This window comes from Pomacea canaliculata, linkage group LG4 (genome assembly GCF_003073045.1).
Source record: "Pomacea canaliculata isolate SZHN2017 linkage group LG4, ASM307304v1, whole genome shotgun sequence".
Classification (NCBI taxonomy): domain Eukaryota; kingdom Metazoa; phylum Mollusca; class Gastropoda; order Architaenioglossa; family Ampullariidae; genus Pomacea; species Pomacea canaliculata.
The window spans coordinates 5513624-5533707 of NC_037593.1; the positions used below are offsets into that span (position 1 = coordinate 5513624).

The following is a 20084-nucleotide window of genomic DNA, read 5'->3' on the forward strand; positions in this document are numbered from 1 at the left end:
CAGCGCTGGTATGCCAGTAGGATTTCGTTTGTCTGTGATGCTTCTTCGCTGGGGTGATACATTCCCCCCTCCCTCCTTACCTACTTGTCTGTGTTGCAAGTGTGTTTCTAGTAAAGGGAGCGGAAATTCCTTTATACCCCTTTTGCATCGAGTTACATCAGATAGATGACTTTCGAAGATTGGAACCTAAATGTTAACACAAATGTGTCCTTAACAATATTAGGGTGTGTTTGTGTGAGTGCCATAAAAGTATACGGCGTTGTGGCAGTGTCACGTACCGAAGCAAGTTCAAAGTAGCGATCTTTCACGTGACGGCCATTTTATGGCGTGACCGGCACAAGTGTCGATGTGAAGAACAAAAGATCAGCTCTCCTCATTCAAACTGTAGTAAGCGAATCAAGTGTGAGCGCCATGATCATCCTCTTCAAACTTTCCACCTTACTCGTCCTCAGCCCACCCATCCCCACCTCCAACCAAGCCGTTAGACTGATGATGAACGTTGATGACCACTAAATTCATATCTTCTTCTCTCTTATCTGTTGACAGCGGGAACTTGACACAACTGCAACTGACCTTGCCAACCGGCAAGATGAGAGTGACGTGTCGAGACGGAAGTTGGTGGAGCTGTCGCGGGAGTTCAAGAAGAATACACCAGAGGTAACGTTTCTAAGTGTAATAATAAGAGCACACCAGAGGTAATGGTGCGAGGACAGTATTACTAGCGATAGTTTTAGGAAGATCGGTGAATGTGTTCAGTGCCACGTTTGTCAAAGAACAGGCTTTGTTCAAAAATAGATTAAAGAGAGTAGTTTTGAACCATAGGTGTTTGCTCTGCCTGCACTCAGTACCTACAGAGGAAGCCGTTTTTACCAAAGCTGTGGACTGTACACCAGACGGGGGTCTTCACGTTGTCAACAGACCACCTAGAACGCCTGTTTCCTATATAACGACCCGGCAACTTTTCCTATCCACAGCTAATTCTGAGGCAACTTAACCTATGCTTCATTACTAAAATCCCATAGGTGACCTAATAATAATAAATTCATTGTAGTCTTAATGTGTAACCTATGTCGTGGAAAACTGAAAGGAAATTGGCGCACCTGTTTAGCTATTAATGTTTTAGATATTATTGTGAGGGCAACACTTATTTCAGCCGCGTTTTTGTTTGTTGGTTTTCTTGTTAAGATTACATCAAGTTATTGTACATCATTGCACTGTTAACCTCAGGACACGCAGTCTTGGCAAACACTGATGGCGATAGCCTAAATATACAAAAGAGAGAAAAAGTATGAAAATGGAGATGCAAGTGTCATGAAGATCTTATGGGAAACCCTTCACACAAGGTTTCAAGAAACAGCCTGTAAACTGTTAAACGTTTATTCTGTAAACTTCTCCCATCTGCTTGTAGCATCTCGTATTCTGCTTGAGACCGGCCGTACTTCCCATAGTTCTTTTATTCTGACTTTTTCCCATATTTATTTTTCAGTACTTTGGACTCGGCTTATGTCCTGTTGCGCCATGAATGAAGAAGCAAGAGGCTTTTGTTGTTATGTCCTTTTAGCAATAGCCGCCTGTCAAGTACTTTGTGCGTTGTCAGCGACACGTAAGAGAGCCTAGCCTCGGCTCACTCACCCTTGACCCTTCAGCATCGGTCGGCGCGTGTTACTGAATAAAAATTACGCAGTGCCAGTACGTAATTGTTTCTCCTTCGCTTGTCCGCGCTGATCGAGTGTGAGGACTCGGCGGTCGGTCGCGATTTTTAGGTCAGCTTTACAGGTCGCAGAACCTTTCTTCGCAGGCTAGCTTGATGCTGCACTCCGCCATCAGCGTTGTGTCCGATGAGACAGCGGTCCTGCAGGAAGCCAGGGGGGTGGGGGAGACAAGATACACAGGGACGTTCGTTACTTCATCATCCCAACAAAAAAAAGAGAAAGGAAGAAAGGAGGTTGAGACCCACTGCAACAGCGAGCAAAAGCACCGAGGTGCACGTCCGGGCAACCACAGGCTGAGCTGGTCACGTGACCTGCTGAGCGCTTCGCGGAGTTCTCGTCTGCTGTCTCCTCCCTTCCAACCTCCGCTTCCCTCCTCCACCCAACCATCTCCTGGTCAAGTGTTTCGTCGTCGAGAGGCGGTGGGCTGGCGACACACTGATGCCCTTGTTCGGAGGGGGGAAAATCCTTATTGATCAGCAAAGAGGATCATACTTGTGTCTGAGCGCAAACACCTCGCTTGGCTTTCCGGAGAAGCATTTGATGAGAATTACTCGTATGCCACTTGACCAAGTTACACCCAGGTTAACTACTGGGAGGCGCTGTCACCAGTCAGATTCCCTTCCCGATACCGCCAGATTCGTAATGCCTTTACCATCTTTTTGCCAGTTGAGGGAAAAATCAGGGAAAAGCAAACGAGGATCCAACAAGAAAGAGGTGAACGAGATTTGGGGAAACAGACGAGAGTGCAGTTCGAGAAGAGAGGTAAACGAGATTTGGAAAAGCAGACGATAACGCAACCAGGGAGAAGCAGACGAGATCTGGAGAAAAGATGAGGTTTGGAAAGAAAGCGATACAGTTTCATCCAGTTTCGCCGTTACATGACTGTTCAGAAATGTGTAGTGCGCTCCGATTGCACTATGTAATTTCAGGTTTTAATTGTGCGAGAAACCACAGCTCAGTAAGCCTCATGAGAGCTGCGCACTATTGGCAGTTTTGTCAGAATAATTTATTACCTTCTGATCGCAACCAAAGCCCAGTTTCCAAATAATACACCTAGAAGTAATTGATGTAGTTTTGCTTATACCGGTCTTGGTTAAGCGCATTTTGACAGGCACATTTTTCATACCGATTCACTATCGATGTAAAAATAATTTTCTCTACACTATCTTTTAGGCTTTTTTCCTCGTCCCTTCGACATTTTTCAACCTTACACGAAGGAACACTTGACGAGATTTTAAAAAAGCTCTTATCTATGATCTTTCAAGTGATTTCTTGTTATGGTCATAAAGTACTGTCCATTTTCACACAAGTGTGCATGCGATGTGCAACCGATTTGGTGTGTAAACCGAGACCGATTCAGAAATGAACATTATGGCCTCCATGGTTGGAGGAGGAATAGAAGAAAAGAGCAAGATTGGTGTTACTGTTGTCTTGTGACTGAAGAAATCGATGACAGGAACACCTTGGTTACCGAGACAGTTGGGGTAGGGGACGCTTTGCTGGGACTGTCGATGGTTTTCGAGGGGAAGTAGTATATGTCCTCTAACCTCGACATCGTCGAAGGAGATGCATGTGTTTGTGTGGCATGCGATTGGGCTGCTCTCCTGCTTCAAGAGGCCACATCTAACCTCGAGTTCACCTTTAAATTGTGCAGTAACCAGGAGCTTTTGATATGAAATAAATGTACCAGTGCTCGATAGATCGGCTCTGGGCGATGAGTGTTGTGATAAGCGCCTGGAAGAGGGACAGAAGGGAGCAACTGTGGTGGTTGAAAGTGGGTGGATGGAGTGGTGGTGGTGGGGGGGGGGAAGAGGGATAAGTGCTGCAGCCTTGTCGACATGTTTTAACGCACGACACGCAGCTGAAATTCTTTGCCCCCATCCTCCCACCTCCTCTGTATCCTCACCCCCTTACCTCTCCGTCCTGCCTTTTGGACGGTTTTGCTAACACAATCGTGATGTCGATTGAATATCCACCTTGTTGGAGGACACATACACAGACGGGAAGCGATTGTCTTCCCTCGCATTTCTTATATTAAAGTCGTCGCAGCTAGAATGGCCGCTCTATATCATCATAGTCTGGCAACTTCTTGTCCCAGGTGACATCTGCCGGTAGAGGCAAGCCTGACCGCGTTTTGACTCTTAGTCACCTCTTGCCTCTACTCCATCTCTCCCGCGTTTGTTCGGACAGCAGGCAGGCATCCTTCCATGATTGGAAGTAACCCTTTGGCATGCACTTGCGCCGGCTGTGCTCCCTCCAGGCCTGAGAAATCGGTCATCAGATTGATGGTTGAACTTACTGCCCTTGGACTGCATTGTCCTCATCTCTCTCACCTTGTGCAGTTTAGTACAGGGACCTAAACTTCACCATTGTGGAATTTCACCATTTAACACAGGGAGTTACATAGATAAGATTCACCATTGTGTATGTTAGTGTCTTTAACACAAGGAATTACAGAAGACAAAAAGAAATGAAAAGTTATAGGTGAATGCCATATTTTATTTCCATAAAAATTAAACGCATCATCGGTTAAAATAGCTTTTAGCTAATAGTATTTTAGCACAATAGACCAGGAGTTTGGGTACATTCTGTGGATGGTAGTTATAGTTTTGAAGATTAATCGGTTTAAAAAATACTTTATGCTTAAAAAACAGTCTAGATTTCGGTTGTAAGTTAAATATACTTCCAGTATATGAGATATGGCTTGTTATAACATACTTTAAAAATGCAGGACCTGTAAATATCTGGGTATGTTAAATGCATCAACGCTGAAGCCAGTGGGAAAGATGTGAAGGTAATTTGGCTAATTAGGCACATCCGCATTCTAGTGTGATATTTTACCTTCGACCTCTCTGGCACATTGATGTTTGAACTCTTGTATCTGGTAAAGAAAAAAATGGGTTGGATGGTTGTGCTCCCTTGCATCTTAAGGTGACGAATTTGGGGAGTGGGCTCTTAGATTTTGAAGGCTTTCTTTTGTTGTACTCTGCATACATGAAGGACTTACCCATCCTTTGCCTTTAAGTGAGTGACTTCAACCATAGAGAAGGGTATGAGCAAGACAAAGATACAAACAATTACCGAAGCTGTTGCATTGTTGTCATTTTAACACGAGGACAGCATGACAAGGTCATTATATTGATTCAAGTGAATAGCTTAAGTGGAAACCTGATGCAGGAAGATCAGATTTTTATGTTGCTTAAAATGTGTATAGAGTATGGTGGCTGGCTGAGGGCATTTGCTTCTAAACTTGTCATGACTTGGAGGTCAATGCTGTACATTAACCACAATTGTCTTTTTTCTGTGGATCACAGTCATGGGATCTCTGTCCCAAGCAGGATGAGGTCTGTCCCTAGTGAGAAAGGTTACAATGGTTTTGTTCGCAATTCTTTATGGCAAATAACTTGATTTTGCTTCCAGTTGATTTAAAAATTACATAAATGGATCTTTAGAATAAATGTGTGGGTTGTAATGGTGATGAAAAATATTGACTGACATTTAAAAGATTAAGACACACCTAAGTTCCAGGAGTAACTAGAAAATGAACATTAATAAACCTGATACTATATGAACAGGAAATGTTTTTATTAAAGTCCTTTAACCCATTTATGCTGGAGGTTGAAATTCATGCATGTGACCTACAGATGTTCAAGGAATAAGAATTTGAAGACAAAGAAACAATTTTTTTTCAATGATAAAAGGTGAGGCATGAATGGGTTAAAGAGTTAATAGTACCAGAACATTTCCAGCAGAAATCTCCACCCACTAAAGAGAACTGCTTAATGTAACAGATTTGAAGGACAAACTGTGAGGGGAGCAGAAGTTAACTAGAAGGAATCAAAAATTCATTAGGGACATAAGGATTCCAGCCAATGTCCATGACCACCACCCCCCACACACACACACATGCTATTGAATGCAGAAGGTGTAGCACAGCAGATAGGAGGACAGAGTACTGGGGTTCAAGGGTAAATTTTGCTGCAGCTTTGCAGCACCCAGCTTAGCAGTATCAAGCTTGCTGTTTTAAAGGTATGTTTGAGTAAATAAGCTATGTTTAAAAACAGGAATAGGAAATGAAAATGAAAAAAACATTTGCTCGCCTAATGATGGCATTGGACATACTGTGTTGGAAAAAGCATTAAAAGCCTTTATATATTACATCATTTTGATATGGTCATTAAAATTGATGATAATGATGTAGCAGATGGCTGCAACCTTTCATCATGTGCCAGTATTTGGAGAAAGTCCTTGACTGTACACATTTCCCCAAATTCTGTATACCTACACCAATTAGAGACCTTTATGTTTTTGCGCAAGCTACAAAGGTTTCAGGTCCGCCATTGTGTCTGCACATTGCATGAATTTCCGACCTGATGATTTGGGAGTTTTTGTCTTTTGGTCGGTAGTATTCTTAATGCCTTTCAAAATGATAGCAGGACTGGAGGTTAAAAAAAAGGAGCACAAAGTTTGATTCAGCACATGGAAAATGTTTTTCCCTACCCTCATAAGAGCGAATAACATAAACATGTGCAATATGAATGCTAGCTCAGAGTCGCCATATACAGCGCTACTTCCCGCTGCGGTAGATAAGTGGTAAGGCCGCGCTATGCACGACCATAAATCCCCTTGTATGCCTCATCGTCATCTTTGTCGCCAGCAAGCACCATCACCATCACCACTCCCACGAGCCCCAGTCGCAAGAAGCGGCAAGCTGAGGCAGCAGATATTCCCAGCGCGCCCGTGTCAAACGCCGGGCCACTGGTTGCAGTGGAGTCAGCAGCGGTGGCAGCGAGTGTGTGTTGGTACAGCGGATACAGTGGAGCCGTGCGCAACAGCAGCAGCAGCATCAGCAACAGCAGTTAGCATCACACGCAGAGGGGTTCTCGTGCCGTGCGCGCGTGTGTAGCTGTCTCCTGGCGGGCCGGGGCCCCGCGTCTACACAGGCAGACATTTAGTATGTAAGGGACAGGAAGTAGACTCAGCCTGGCTGGCCTGTCATACTGGCGCAGCCGAGATAAGTCTCCGAGACGCCAAGAGCTTTTTCGCAGCAGCAAAACCTAGCAACTAAGCTAAATGAGTTTAGAGAGCTTGTGGACTGGTGGTGGTGGTGGCAAGCCAGTTCAAAGTTGCAATCATTCTGCCACCCCATTCCCCCCAGCCTTGGTATATCGTTTCCACCACCCCTCGTATCCCTCCCTATCCTCCGGAACCAGTCACACGTCAGTTGCCGTCCGTAATATTTACCATATGCAGTAGTACCGCTGGGCTCGATCATCCACCAGCCTTGTACCCCGTGTTGCTGCGTGACGAGGGTGGGATGAGATGGAAAGCTCTCGCAACTTGGAGAGTTTAGTGTTTGTCTTTGACTCACTGACGATTACAGGGGTTGCCGGAGGGTGAATGGTGGGGACTGAGTGGATGGATCAACACTGTTTGAAGCAAAGCTTTTTTTAAAAAAAAAACAAAGAAAAAAAACAGGCTCCCATTTTCGAAAACTAAGCACTTAACCACTTGTTGCAAGGTCTGATCAAGCTGTGAGTATAGTTTTTAGATATGGTTCTTTTTGCACACCAGGTGTCTGTCATTCACAAGTCTGAGACTGTAGAGTTGCCCCCCCCCTTCCCTCCTACAGAATGCTCGCAACTGGCTGAAAGATTGAGAGAGCTTTCATTCCTACTGCTAAGGGTGTGATTTTGATTTGCCAAGACCAAACAACGAAAAGGTCATGTCAGTGGTTGAAAATCTTTGCACACGGTGCTTCTGACTGTGAGGCTTGGCATTAAGGTCCACCCAACCCCTTTCCATCTTCTCTCCATCCCCCCCACCACCTCCCTAGACACTCACCACTCAAGTTTCAGCGCAGCCTTCGGATTGAAAACGCCATCAGGACATTGGCAACAAGGAGAGAGGTGGGGGGAGATGTAACATTGCAGCTTGAGTGTTGTTAGAATTCTTAATGCACATGTATCATGCAGAACGTTTGCCTTCAGTGACACTATCAGTATTATGGTTGGGGGGAAGGTGGTGGTGGTTGGGGAAAGACATACATGAAATCTGGAATGAATGTGATGGAGGAAAACGAGTGGTTGTGGGGAGAAATGGTGTGAGGCAGAGTACAGTAATTGGCAGAGGAAAAACACCAAACTGATTCAATCATCAGGCCACTCCATCTTTAGGGATTCAATTACAGCAATGGCTCACTTGATGTGGAGAAGTACAAAGCCAGGCTTGTTCGAGAAGATTGGGGCCAGACCATTGCCGATTTGATAAGCAGTGTTATAAGAAGTCTGCCCCCCCTCCCCTAAAAAAAAAGGAGTTTATGGTGAAGGCAGAAAGATTTCTTGAACAGCTTTATACCACATGGATCAGATTTCAAAAGAGTTGGTGCCCACAGATTTTGGTTCAGGCTGCCTTTATCTTTATTTGTTTCTGCTATTATGCCTGTGCAGTAGTAAATCATTCCTTTTCACCATTTGCTCTCTTTCGGAGCTGCCTGAAGCCAATGGATGTGCTACAGATGTTGAAATTGTGTTCGGCTGGAGGAAAATGCGATCGCCTGTAGTCTAATGGAATTTTCCAAGGGTTCGTTTTCAGACAGACGGGCCAACAAGTCTGGGGTGTGATGCGGCTGAAGGTTCAGTTATGCACTGATATTTGCAGCCTTGTTTACTGACTTTTGATCATTCACACATGATATGGCACCCACCGTTCTTTGCAAGAATGCAATGTTTATATTTTCATTTTTGCTGTGATGCATGCACATGTGTTCTGTAAACATAGGTAGACAAGAGTAGGTGCAAACATGATTAACTGTCGTGTAACGAGCTGATTAGGATGTAGGGATGGCTACTATTTAGACAAGCAGAGACCTTAGATTATTCATTGTGGGCAGTAGTAATTGTTTGTTTTTGGTTGCTAAGTGTATACCTTTGCCATTTTGCAGGATATTCGAAAGATAGTTGCCCCACTGTTGAAGAGTTTCCAGGGTGAAGTGGACTCGCTGTCCAAAAGAAGCAAAGCTGCTGAAGCTGCCTTTCTGTCCGTCTACAAAAGGCTCATAGACTTACCAGGTGAATTCTTTTTTCATTCATCATTAATGACTTCTTTGATTCATCATGCACTGTGACAAAGACTTTCAAAGTTTGTTTGAAGAACAGCTCATATCTATGTGTCTCTGTGTGTGTGTATGTTGAGTGAATGGGCGTGGTTGCATTTGTTCATCCCTCGTGGTATAAACAGTAGGTAGTCCAGCTCAGCTACATCTCCTTTAGATCACCTTTGTTTCTGTATTTTGCATTTATTTGTTTTACACCATTTCCACTTCTTGCTCCTTCTTTCAGTCATAATTACAGCATTTTCACTGTGACTTTTTCTTTAACTCTCACAAAGGCAATGCTGTGATAAGAGGAAAGGATGTGGCCTTGGCCTTAAATATGAAAAATAAAAAATAAATCCATCTGGTAGGTAACAATCTGGGAGTGATCTGTTTTGAAGACAGATTCACAGCTGGCAACTATCCAGCAGTCAGTTAGGAGTCAAATATCTTCTAGGAAAGTGATATCCTGAATACATTTACTTGAGAGCTATTCTCACACTGTTTGTTATGCTCATATTATATTTGTATATGTGGTTGGGCTTGTAAGCAAAAGAAAAATGTCTGTCTTGGACTTCCTCGGACAGACATTAAAGTTTGCTTTGATTCAAATTTCATGTATTGATTTGGTAACATGCAAAACAATGCAGCTGAAACAATGCTTTAAAAAACACCTTAAAGAGACTGTATAGTTCACGGTGTTTTCAGTAACACAGTTGGCTATAAGGCCTATACAGGTGTACTTTACTGATTGCAGTTTCTGATTATAGATAAAGTAGGATAAAAGTGTTTACTGCTAATTGAAGTAGAGCAGTTGACATTTTAAAAGTATCCTATTTTTCCATTGCTGAAATAGGAGCTTTTGATGTGCAGCAGGGCATCAGTTGGGTATTCCTCACAGTGAATGAATGCATGGGTTTCCTGAAATGTCATGTTTTAAAGTGAGCAAGGCAGAAATGACATAAGAGTAAACAATTTGTTTACTGACGGGGTGGATGGCAGTGTATTGTACACACTGGCCAAAGTGTGCTCACTTATTGTTGAGTTCAGTGTGGATTTGGGTCGCACTGGAACTCAGATAGGTCCTTGAGCCAACAAGTGCACTTGCAATGTGTAGAGATCAGCCAGAGTGCCTTCTCCTTGGCCACTTCAGGCCTCCTTGTCCATCTAGTAGAAGACGCGGAGCATCTTTTTGAAAATGCAGATTGTAATGTTGATTTTGGATATAGTTACAACTGCGCCTCTTTTTGATTTTTCTATCTTTCCTGGTTCAAGGACCTTTTAGGCAAATGAATTGAATGCCTGTTAGTGAAAATGTTTCATGGTATCATCATTGTTGATGAATGAAGGTGGTGTTGGAATTTGAAGGAGTACATGGGCTGTTTTTCGTTTGAGTAGTTCAGTTGTAAGAATTCTGCAGAGTATATAATATTGAACTATTGAAAAATTCATTTGCATTCTTTAATCTATTTAAACTCTTGAAACGCAGAAAAAAGTGTATTGCAGTAACAGATTTGAAGTTCTTGCAACATGAAGTTTTTCCTAAAACGGTATCAAAACTTAATTCCATCCAGATTTTCTATGCAAGAAGGTTTTCTAGATCAGTGCAGTATTGACTAACCATACTTTTCCAGCGATTGCAAATTGTTGTTTTGGTTTGTCTGTGCTGGATGGCATATTAGAGCATAGGTAGGAATGATGGGAGGTCACTTTGTGTATGTAGGAGAATTGCAATGTGGCCTAGGACATCGCAGCTGCCTGTGTGTGTGTGTTTTCGTGCCATTGAATGTTTTTGAACAAGCTGCATGTGTCTTACAGATCCAGTACCTGTTCTTGAGCAAGCTGTTCAGGCACAAAAGCGAGCCCAGCGCGTGCAGGACCTGGAAATCGAGAACAAACAGCTGCGGGAGACCTTGGACGACTACAACAACGAATTCGCCGAGGTCAAGAATCAAGGTGAGTGGGCAGCTGGTCAGCGTGTATGTCTTATTCCTTTACTTAAACCGTTTGTGAACGTCACACGGCATTCCGACATACCACACTATATATATAATACTCGTTCTTCGATATTGACTCGCGCGCACACACACACACACGTACGCACAATATATCTCTCTTTGCAGAACTTCATGGCTGCAAAGACTTGTAGACGAAATCGAAGAGTCTGTCTAAACTTCTTTGTGATAAACTTTTTCGAGACTCGCGGCTTAACAAGCATACATTCATAAAGGGACATCAATCAGTCGGATTCAGTCGGTGCCCTTTCTGGAACTTTCTGTGCATCTTACTCGTAAACCCATTTTTTTCTATTTTTAAAAATGTTCCTCGTTCCCTGCCTCTTTTCGCATAATGCGTGTGTGTGTGCGCGCACGTTTGTGTAGTTGTTCATGCTTCTCTAGGGTGGAGAGAGACTTCATTATTTTCGGCGCAGTAGCAGTATTCGTTGGCAGATTATTGAAGTCGGAGACTGCTGTTTTGACATTTCCTTATGGATCTGCAAGAGCTGCTGTGCGCAGACGACGCATCTTGCACCCGAAATAGATTGTTATGTAATAATTTTCCTCCGCCAGAGGAGAAAACCCGGCGGAAGTACACTGATGATGAGGGTCAAAAACTGCGATAGGATGGATGCCCAGTAAATGGGCACCATGGACGGCTTAACCTTTTCTCTCTCTCTCCTCTACCCACGGGTACTGGAAGAGTGGTCAGTTTAGCTGATCGTTGGCTTTGCAGACCTTTTTCCAGTAAATATCATCACACACCCCTCCCACCTATTACCACCAGCATCGTCGCTAGACAAAGAGATTGATGACGGCGGCGACGGCAAACCCTACCGGTCGTTGTCGGCCTGTCAGCGGTGGCGCCTGACATTTTCCTCCCCACGTGCTGGTAGTCTTTGACCTGCGCGAGTCGGGCTCCGCTCCGTGCCATTTCCTCAATTAAACGACAGTCAAGTACAACCACAGCACATCACACGGGGTGGAATTAAGGCGGTGGATGAGGGGCGATAAACAGTAGCCATCGGCCCCGCATGATCGTGCTCGATGATCCAAAACTAATGACCGGAAGTGTAGCGCGGGAGGGACCCGGGATGTGTCGAGCGATTTGAAGGATGGGAGACCGGGTGTGGTGGGGGGAGTTGGCTGGGCGGAAGGGGCGGGAAGTAGTCTTGTGAGCCCGGAGTTCCGACGTGATGAGAAAAGAGGGCGAGAGGGTATGTTGTGGGATTCCCTTCCCTCTCGCCTGCCATTACTACAGGCTCAGCGGCCATTGTCAGTCCCCTCAGTTAAACGACTGGAATACAAACCTGAGGGTTTTGATCTTCTTACCCCCACTCTCCCCTAATGAATGCGGAAGGCCAACAGTTTGTCCGAAAACTGTCTTTCTGTCTATTTTTGGCACGAAGTCACGTGCTTGCAAGAGGTGAGATGATGACTTTTATTGAGACCGGGCCTGGCTTATGGCGATCGATGTGTCGGTATTTAAAGATACACGCGTAAACAGTTGTTCTACTGTTACTCCCCACCCCCTCTGTCCCGGCCCCCTTTACCGCCTGCACCAACATTTCCATCGATTTCAAACGGTGTCAGCACAAAAATAGCTTGATAATGGGCGTCGAAGTTCAATTAAGCCAGTTTTGAACAATCGATATGTTAGATAGTATTCTCAGATAGCTGTTTTTCCTCTCAGCAGACATTGACTAAGGTAAGAGTATACACGTCCGTTTTTTTAATGTTTACAAAACAACGCGGCGTAAATAACCTGCTTTTTTTTTTTTAGAGATCAAAACTACTTGCGATAAGGTTACATACGGGTGACATCTGTTGTCTGCTCAGCTGAAACTATGTGTACGTTGGGTGTATCAGCATCTCTCCCGTCCCCCACGTTCCACACTCCCCCTTTTCAGCAAACCTACCTGCCTCCCAAAATTTTCCATCCTTAGTGTTTGCGCTCAAAATACGTTTTCCTTAAACCTTTATCAGTGAAAACACGAATCGTGACCCCCCTCTCCCTTATCGGCTCTTTCTGCTGTCAGTAGTGCTCAGTTCATTGCCACAAATCTCGCCACACAGTTGTAAATTACTTTATGCAAATATCAAATTCGAACTCTTCAAACAGAAGGTAGAGTATTCATGCCGACAGAAAATTTTCATGTCCGTCCGCTTTCATCTTCATGATTTGATTGATGCGGTCGACATGCGCTTCTTTTGACTCGCCAATCAGTCGTGGACTCTCGTCCACAGCAAAGTGTTACATTCTTAGACAGCAACTTGAAAAGTAACCGAACCCTCAACAAGAAGCATTACTCGAATAGTATTTTTGATGACCGAGTCAAGGGATCTACATCTGTAGCAGTAAGGTCTGCCTTCAGTCACCCTGTTTAGATGGATATTTCAACCCAATACTGTTTGTACGCCCTTAGCATGTCCCTACCCGGTCGTGAAACTGCCGTGACACGTGTTCACAGATCAGTTAGAGGTCATCTTCGATAAATGCTAACCTCTCGTGCTTTCTTCTGAAAGATCCGTACCTCATCCACCTGTCAGGCAATAGTTTTTGTCGGGGGTGTACCCTTGGTGAGAAGGACTGCGACAGTCGAATGGTAGGGGTGGGGAGTGCCGCCAGTCAATCCCCCTCCGTCGAAAAATGCGAACATCTTGTCCTCTGTGGTTCGGCCATTGACTTTGAACGAGCCCCGGGATTGGGGCCCGTCCGTCGCCGTCGCGGTGTTCGCGCTTTTGTTCTGTGCCGGGTATGTATTCAATCGCTGAGCTGTAGTACCTGAAAGTCGATCCCCTGACCGCCGTCGGCAGCATTTCCACCCCCATCTCCTCCTTGTAACTCTAGACGTCGAAGAGCTATCGAGAAGGCGAGATCAGCAACTGCAGATACCCCTGCTTCTCATCCCCCGGAGCCCCCAATCAGGTGTTCTTTATCCATCCTTCTTCGCTACCCCGTGCTTTAGCTCTTTTCCTTTTCGGGTGGAGAAGGAAGATGCCATTGAGGCGGAGGGGCCTGTCGGGTTGCCGAAAGGGTATCGACACGACGTCCCAGGCGCACGTAAAAAGGAACGAGTTACGTTCGTGCTGTCTGTAACTCGAAACGGGTGAATGATTTGGTTCGGCGAGGCCATTACCGTACCCCGATTTGATCCCCTGGGGTGTTGAATTAGCGATGGAGAAAAAAATGTAAGAAGACCTTTTGTGAAAGTGTGTCTCACCCGTATTTTTCATTTCTTATAGCTAGCTAGATGTCTCCACGGGCCTCTGTGCACTGATCTGGCGATTTGAAATAACCTGGCTTCGAGTAGCGAGCTGGAGGAGATGATGGGTGAGATGGGCTTAGGGGCGGGAGGGCGGAGTGTCAAAGGGGGAGAGATGAGACTGTGTCAATAGACGTTTCTAAAGAAACTGATAGTCCGATGGGCGAGTAGCCGCCATTGCCAAAAGCCACCATGCTGTGTAGGCCATTCTGCTCTCGCTTCTCCGGTGTTGATGCATCGCTGGTTGTTATTAGCTTTTTCGTTTTTCTTTTCTTGTTCCCACGGCAGACAGGTGAGCCCCTGTGCTGTGACAAGTATTGAACAGATAGAGAGTTTATCCACTTTCCTCCATTTCTCGTTTTTCCCACTCCTCCTCTTTCTCCTTCGTCTATTCGGATTTGTTTGGATGGGGATTGCTGTCGTTTTGACCGACTTGTAGGTAATGTAGGGCACAAAATGAAAACGGTTAGAGCGCTGACTCAAGGTCACATTTCATACTGATTTGAACGAGAGAACATGTGACTTTCGTTTAATGATCGTAGTATTTGTTTATGATAATTTTGCATCCAAATGAATCCGACTAGTGAGTGAAAAAAAAAAAGAGTCCCTTTCCCACCTTCCACTGTTCCTACAAAAAACGTACTTTTTGTTGTTGCTGTTAAGCGCATTTCCGAGTGAGTGGTAACAGGTTTTCTTTCTAAAGCCAGATCGGGAAGATATGTGGAAAGAAAGGGTAAAGGCATTCATTGTTCCTTTTTTCGAGGAAACAAGTTCAGGAGGTTCGAAATGGCTCTTACAAGCAGTGGTGTAGGAAGATGCTTAGCTTTGTAAGGGCGGGGGGTCAAGGGGCAAACTGCTGACAGTGAACGACATTGACATTCTTGCCTCCTCAGTATCTTTTTTGAAGGGGGCGGCTGCCCCCCTTGTCCCCCTGGTTCTTAGGCCACTGACAAGTTACGAACCGTGGAACGGAGGGTTTCTCCCACCATTCCTGTGATGTCACAGCTTATTCGTTTTTTTCGACGATAGATGTGAATTAGAGCAGTGGTTCTCAAAGTGTGGTCCGTGGACCACTAGTGGTCCGCGGGCATAAGTCAGGTGGTCCGCGGCTGACAGTCGTCATTTGTCAGCAAAGTGATGTTTAAAGTGATGAATTCTTCGCATTAACATTTTAATTACAAAGAACGAGGTTTACGTAGTTTTATGTCAACTTATTACTATAGGTCATTTAGTTTTGAAGTGCATATGTCTGATTTTATGATAGTTTTTACTTAGATAGCTTTTACTTAAGTAAAGTGGTCCGCGGTCTGAAAAACTTTGAGAACCACTGAATTAGAGAACAGCCGGTCGTTAGATTGGTCGGTAGGGATTCCTAGACGATGGTGATGGTCTTTGCTGTCGACAGATTTGGCGACGAAAGTGCCACAGAGGCAAGTTTTGTGCGTGCGTGCGTGGCGCGCGCGCCTGTGTATGCACGCGCTCCCTTTGTTTCGCTTGCTTTCACTAGCTTTCACCTGCAACAGATCGCGGTAGTGTGAGCAGTGAAGGTAAAAGATCTATTGATTGAGAGGGGAGGGTTCTGGGAGGAGAAGGGCTGTTATTACTTTTCCCGGCAAGTCTATTAACGGAATGTGTTTACACGAGAGTCGCTGTAAGAACTAGCAGCGATTGTTGATCTCCCAGGATGCGTCCGTGGATTTGAGAAAACCTGCCATTTGATTGCGAGGCGACTTCGATTTCCTCGGCAACAAAACAGCCCGCTGAAAAGTGCGTCACGTGACAGCGCACCGTAAAAAGAAACGCCTGCCACATCACCTGATCATATTTTATTGTTGCTGGCTTTTATTTTATATCGAAGAATCCAGAATAGGGGGATGGGGGGAACCCGACGCATTGTGGGATTTATGGTGCCTATTTGTTTAAACATTTATTCAGTCCTCGTCGTTTTACTTTTGAAGAGTGTGGAGGAGTGGAGTGGCAAGTAAAGTAAACCGAGGTATTTGCCTGTGAGCAAGTGCTTGAATAAGAAATAAGATCGTTCTTTAAATGGATATATGTAAGCACACGCCTTTCCAAGCTAATTATCGAGCTACCAGTAAATCACAGCAGGAGGGGGTTGGCGCTTAATTTAGTTACACGAAACAGATCTTTATTGAAAGATTGCATTTAATAAGCTGAGCAGATTCAGTTAACTCAAATGCTTGTGTTATCATCTTGCGGGTTTGCTACTTGTATTACCATTATTACCCTTTCCTGCACTGTCCCCAACTAGATATTCCCCAGAACCCCATTCCCCCAAATTGGTAAACCCCTTTAAGTTGGAAACACTTTTATCTCAACAACAACAAACGTGCCATGGGTCTTCCCCTCACTCCACAGCTTCGTGAATAATCTTTTTTGCGTTTATCTTTAGAGTATTTGCAATAAAACAATGGAGAAACAAACCACGTTAATGGGAGCTAAAGAAGAAAACAGTATAGCAACCGAAACAATGATACATAAACAAGGATAGATAAGATGGCAATGTGAAAACTGCTACAGATGATGGACACCAAAAAGCGTAAGAGAACGTGGAGGTAAGCAAGTTGGTGGACACCAAACAAGCTCAGGGTAGTAGGGAGGCAGTGAAGTAACCAGGAAAGATGAACAAGGAGCCCATCTTGTCCCGAGCTTGTTCTTAGTGCTGATACCGTTTGCAAATATCATAACCTCTGACCCCTCGCATTCCCTGGAGAATTCGAGGCAAGCAATTATTGGGTAGTGTGAGCGCTCTTTAAAAGGGGGAAAATTGGCCCCGTCCGATCAAAGAGAAAATATTTGCTTATGGGTGTTGCTGCTTTGAAGAGCAATGGGGTCAGAGTCGGTTGGAGGTTGGGGGGAGGGGACTGCAAGAGTACACACCGCAAGTCCCACAAACTGCTGCTGGCGGCAGTTCACTCCCTTGCAGGTCGACAGGCTACAGACTCGCATCCACTCAAACAGAGGGGCGTCTTGTCATAAAACTCCGACTGCCAGGCGAATCGAACTCGCACAAACCAAGTGGTGCGGGGCATGTTGCAAAACCGCGTCGCTGATGGCAGGAAAGAGAAGAGTAGGGGGAGGCTGAAACCCATCGCCATCTTGGTAGCTGTCATGTGGACTCGCTCTGAGTGGAGGTCAAGGCCGGGGTCAGTCTAGCCAGGGCACAATGCGCGCCCATCCCGGTACTGTTTTAATAGTCGTCGGCGGTTTTGGGGCTAGAGCTACCTGCTGTGTCAGCAAAAGACATCAGGGAACGTTCCCGAAGGCATAACGGGGTCTCTGCATCAGCGTCAGGTGTGTAGTGTGTCACCATCATGCACCCGACTCACCATGTGAAGTTCGTCACGGAACACCCAAGAAATACCTTAATGGCCTGTTAGCGTGGTTGTCGAGAGCTGTCCCCTTCCTTACTCCATTTTATACATTCCCACCAGCTCTGTGTTTCAGATATTCTTAGTAACTCATGAAAGGAAATCTTGATGTTGCCGGTTCCACGTGAGATGCTTGCTTATCCTGTAACTATCACTGTACACACTTCGGGCCTGTGACAGACGAAATCGTAAACCGCCACTAGCAGTTAGGTAACCTGATGTATTTTCCGATGCACTTAAATGGAAAAGTTAGCGGTGGAGGACGGAATTGAAGCCACAACACTATAATACACGTGTACGTTTTTATTTTTAGTCCAGGACATTATTATAAGATTATATTATATCAGTTTGTATTACGCACTGAAAATGTGAGTATGTTTTAAACGCTTCTGATTAGGTGATCAGCCAGGTCCCTTCGATGTCGGTTCAGTTCTTGGCTCAAGGTAGTACCGCGAAGCAGTCCTTTGTGCTTCCTTCATGGCATCATCGTCGTCAGTCATTGGCATTGTCGTCCTTCGGTCATCGTTTAACGTGTCGGGTCGATAACTAGCGAGAGAGCAGCGGCCTGCAGATTACCAGCTTGACACTGTCTCCCGGCCACTACCCCGTTATCACCTCTTGTTGCACGCACGCGGTCGGGGATAAGGAGAAATTAATTGAGGTGTACTTTGCAAAACGATAGCTGCTCAATTGTTCCCCTCCTCTCCAGCCTCTACAACCGCCAAAAATGTATGCGCGCGCGTGTGAAAGAGAAATTCATCTCAGAAGTAGAAGCGAAAAGGGTAATGTGAAAACTGTAACTAAAAGATGATCCTGTTTGTTGTCGGCGGTGTCTTGTATTTCATTTTGCTTAGAGTAGCGAAACGCATTTGCGTTTAGTATTACCACATGCAGACACTGTGTAATGTCAGATTCTCGAAACTCTGTGTGTGCGTGTGCGAGCACGTGTGTCCGTGCGTGTGTGTGTGTGCGGTCGCGCGTGCGTATGCTCCTTGCTCGGGCCATTGCCTATGCTAATAACGATGGGAATCCCATAGTGCTGGATTTGCATCAAAAAGAGGTTATAACCATTTGATTTTTTTTTATCCACTCTCTCCCTCCTCCCTGCCCAGCCCGCCACATGCTGCAACTGTAGAGGCTTAGGCATAAGAGTAGCTCTCATTATTCCAAAAGGGAGTGTGTACTGTGTTTATCATCCGTAGCTGTACAAATCTTCTCCTTGGCCCCAACCAGGGAATTAATGGGGTGGGAGGGCGAGAGTGGAGAGAGGGAGTGTGCGGGTAGTTGGGTGAAGAAGATAGGGGTGGGGATGTGAGAGGAGAAAACCGCTGGAGATCGGCTGGCAAGGCTTGTGTAGATGAAGGAAAGAGCGAGGAGTGGCAGGAGGAGAGAGGGCTAGGATTTAGAGGTGGACTGTGAGGAGGAGACAGGCCGTGACAAATCAGCATTCCTGCGTTTGATGAGAAGTTGAACAGCAGATAGGGGGAGATCTTTTAGTTGCCTGGCGTTGGATCACGGTGGATTCCTCGGCGTATATGGTCAATAAATTATCTCTGGACGTCTGCGCAAGTCGTTTTGACATCTCGCCGTCTTGTGCTGCGATTTGCCTGCCCCCTGCTCTGCATATGGTCTCGCAGTTAGGGGGAAACAACCGTGTGTGCGCGCGAGCTTGGTGGTCGATGATTTCACTAGGTGGGTTTTTTAGTCACGGTAAGGTGGCGGGAGCTGCTTTTGTAGGTCGATCCCATGTGTCCTTTCTTAACTGAGGTGGTCTCGGTGTCTTGCGTGTATCTGGGCCGATAGAGCGGCGAGGAGGCTACCCGAGAAAGCGAAATATGGAGCGAGTGCAAAAAGGTTGACGTCATCGTAGCACCCGAGTTTGGTAGTCACCGCCTAGACAAGCCTCCAGGCCTCCATTCTCAGCTACTTTTCAATGAAAGGACAAAAACTTTGAAGCCTGCGCCCATTGACGAAACCTTGGGTGCCACTTCTGGCAATATGTCACACAGAGTCATGTCTGGACGAGAAGTCACCTGACAATAATGTCAACGAAGGTTTCTTGTCGGGAAGCCGGTATTTTGTTGATCTGGTCTTGAGTTGTTTTCACATCTGTAAAAATCCAGAATTGATGATGCTAGGTCAAAAGGGTAAATTGTTTTTGAGGGAGAAGATGTATTTGACGAAGAGACATTACAGGGTCTTATTTGATCATCCGCAAGTTATAATTATTGAAAATGACGTGAAAATGACACGTAGAAGCCTTGACCTTTTGCTGAATGTAAAACTCGTGAAAAAACTAGTTTAATATGAAAGAAACATTTATGTACTTTTTCGAGTTTAAGAGACATCGTGTTTTATTTGAGTATGAAAGAAAAAGTAATGTTTTAATTTTAAGTGTGGAGGAAGGGTTTGAGCCCTTATTGTCAGGTGAATGTTCACTGATACCCGCACTGTTGGTGTTAAGTACAAGTGCAGTATGTGCAATCATCATTCATAATACCCCCTGAAAATTGTCTCCTTAATGCACACCTGTCGCAGGTATGGCGGTAGCGGTGCTGTGCAGCACAGTGAAAATTATCTATGTTTTCTGTGTTCCTGTCGTCTATAGGTATTGATTTTTTCAA

The 20084-nt window shown here is 45.1% G+C and overlaps 1 protein-coding gene across 8 annotated transcripts in view; it reads left to right on the forward strand.

The window, feature by feature from the left end:
• The window catches only part of LOC112562818 (homeobox protein cut-like 1), a 91714-nt gene that overhangs the window by 19846 nt on the left and 51784 nt on the right, over positions 1-20084 (forward strand). For 7 of the 8 annotated variants that reach the window (XM_025236343.1, XM_025236336.1, XM_025236338.1 and 4 more), the window contains exons 2-4: positions 547-657; positions 8656-8782; positions 10624-10761. In XM_025236343.1, coding sequence (XP_025092128.1) covers positions 547-657; positions 8656-8782; positions 10624-10761 — 376 coding nt within the window. Of the gene's footprint in view, positions 1-546; positions 658-7766; positions 8347-8655; positions 8783-10623; positions 10762-20084 lie in introns of those variants that run through there. The other variant, XM_025236341.1, reaches the window with a different exon arrangement.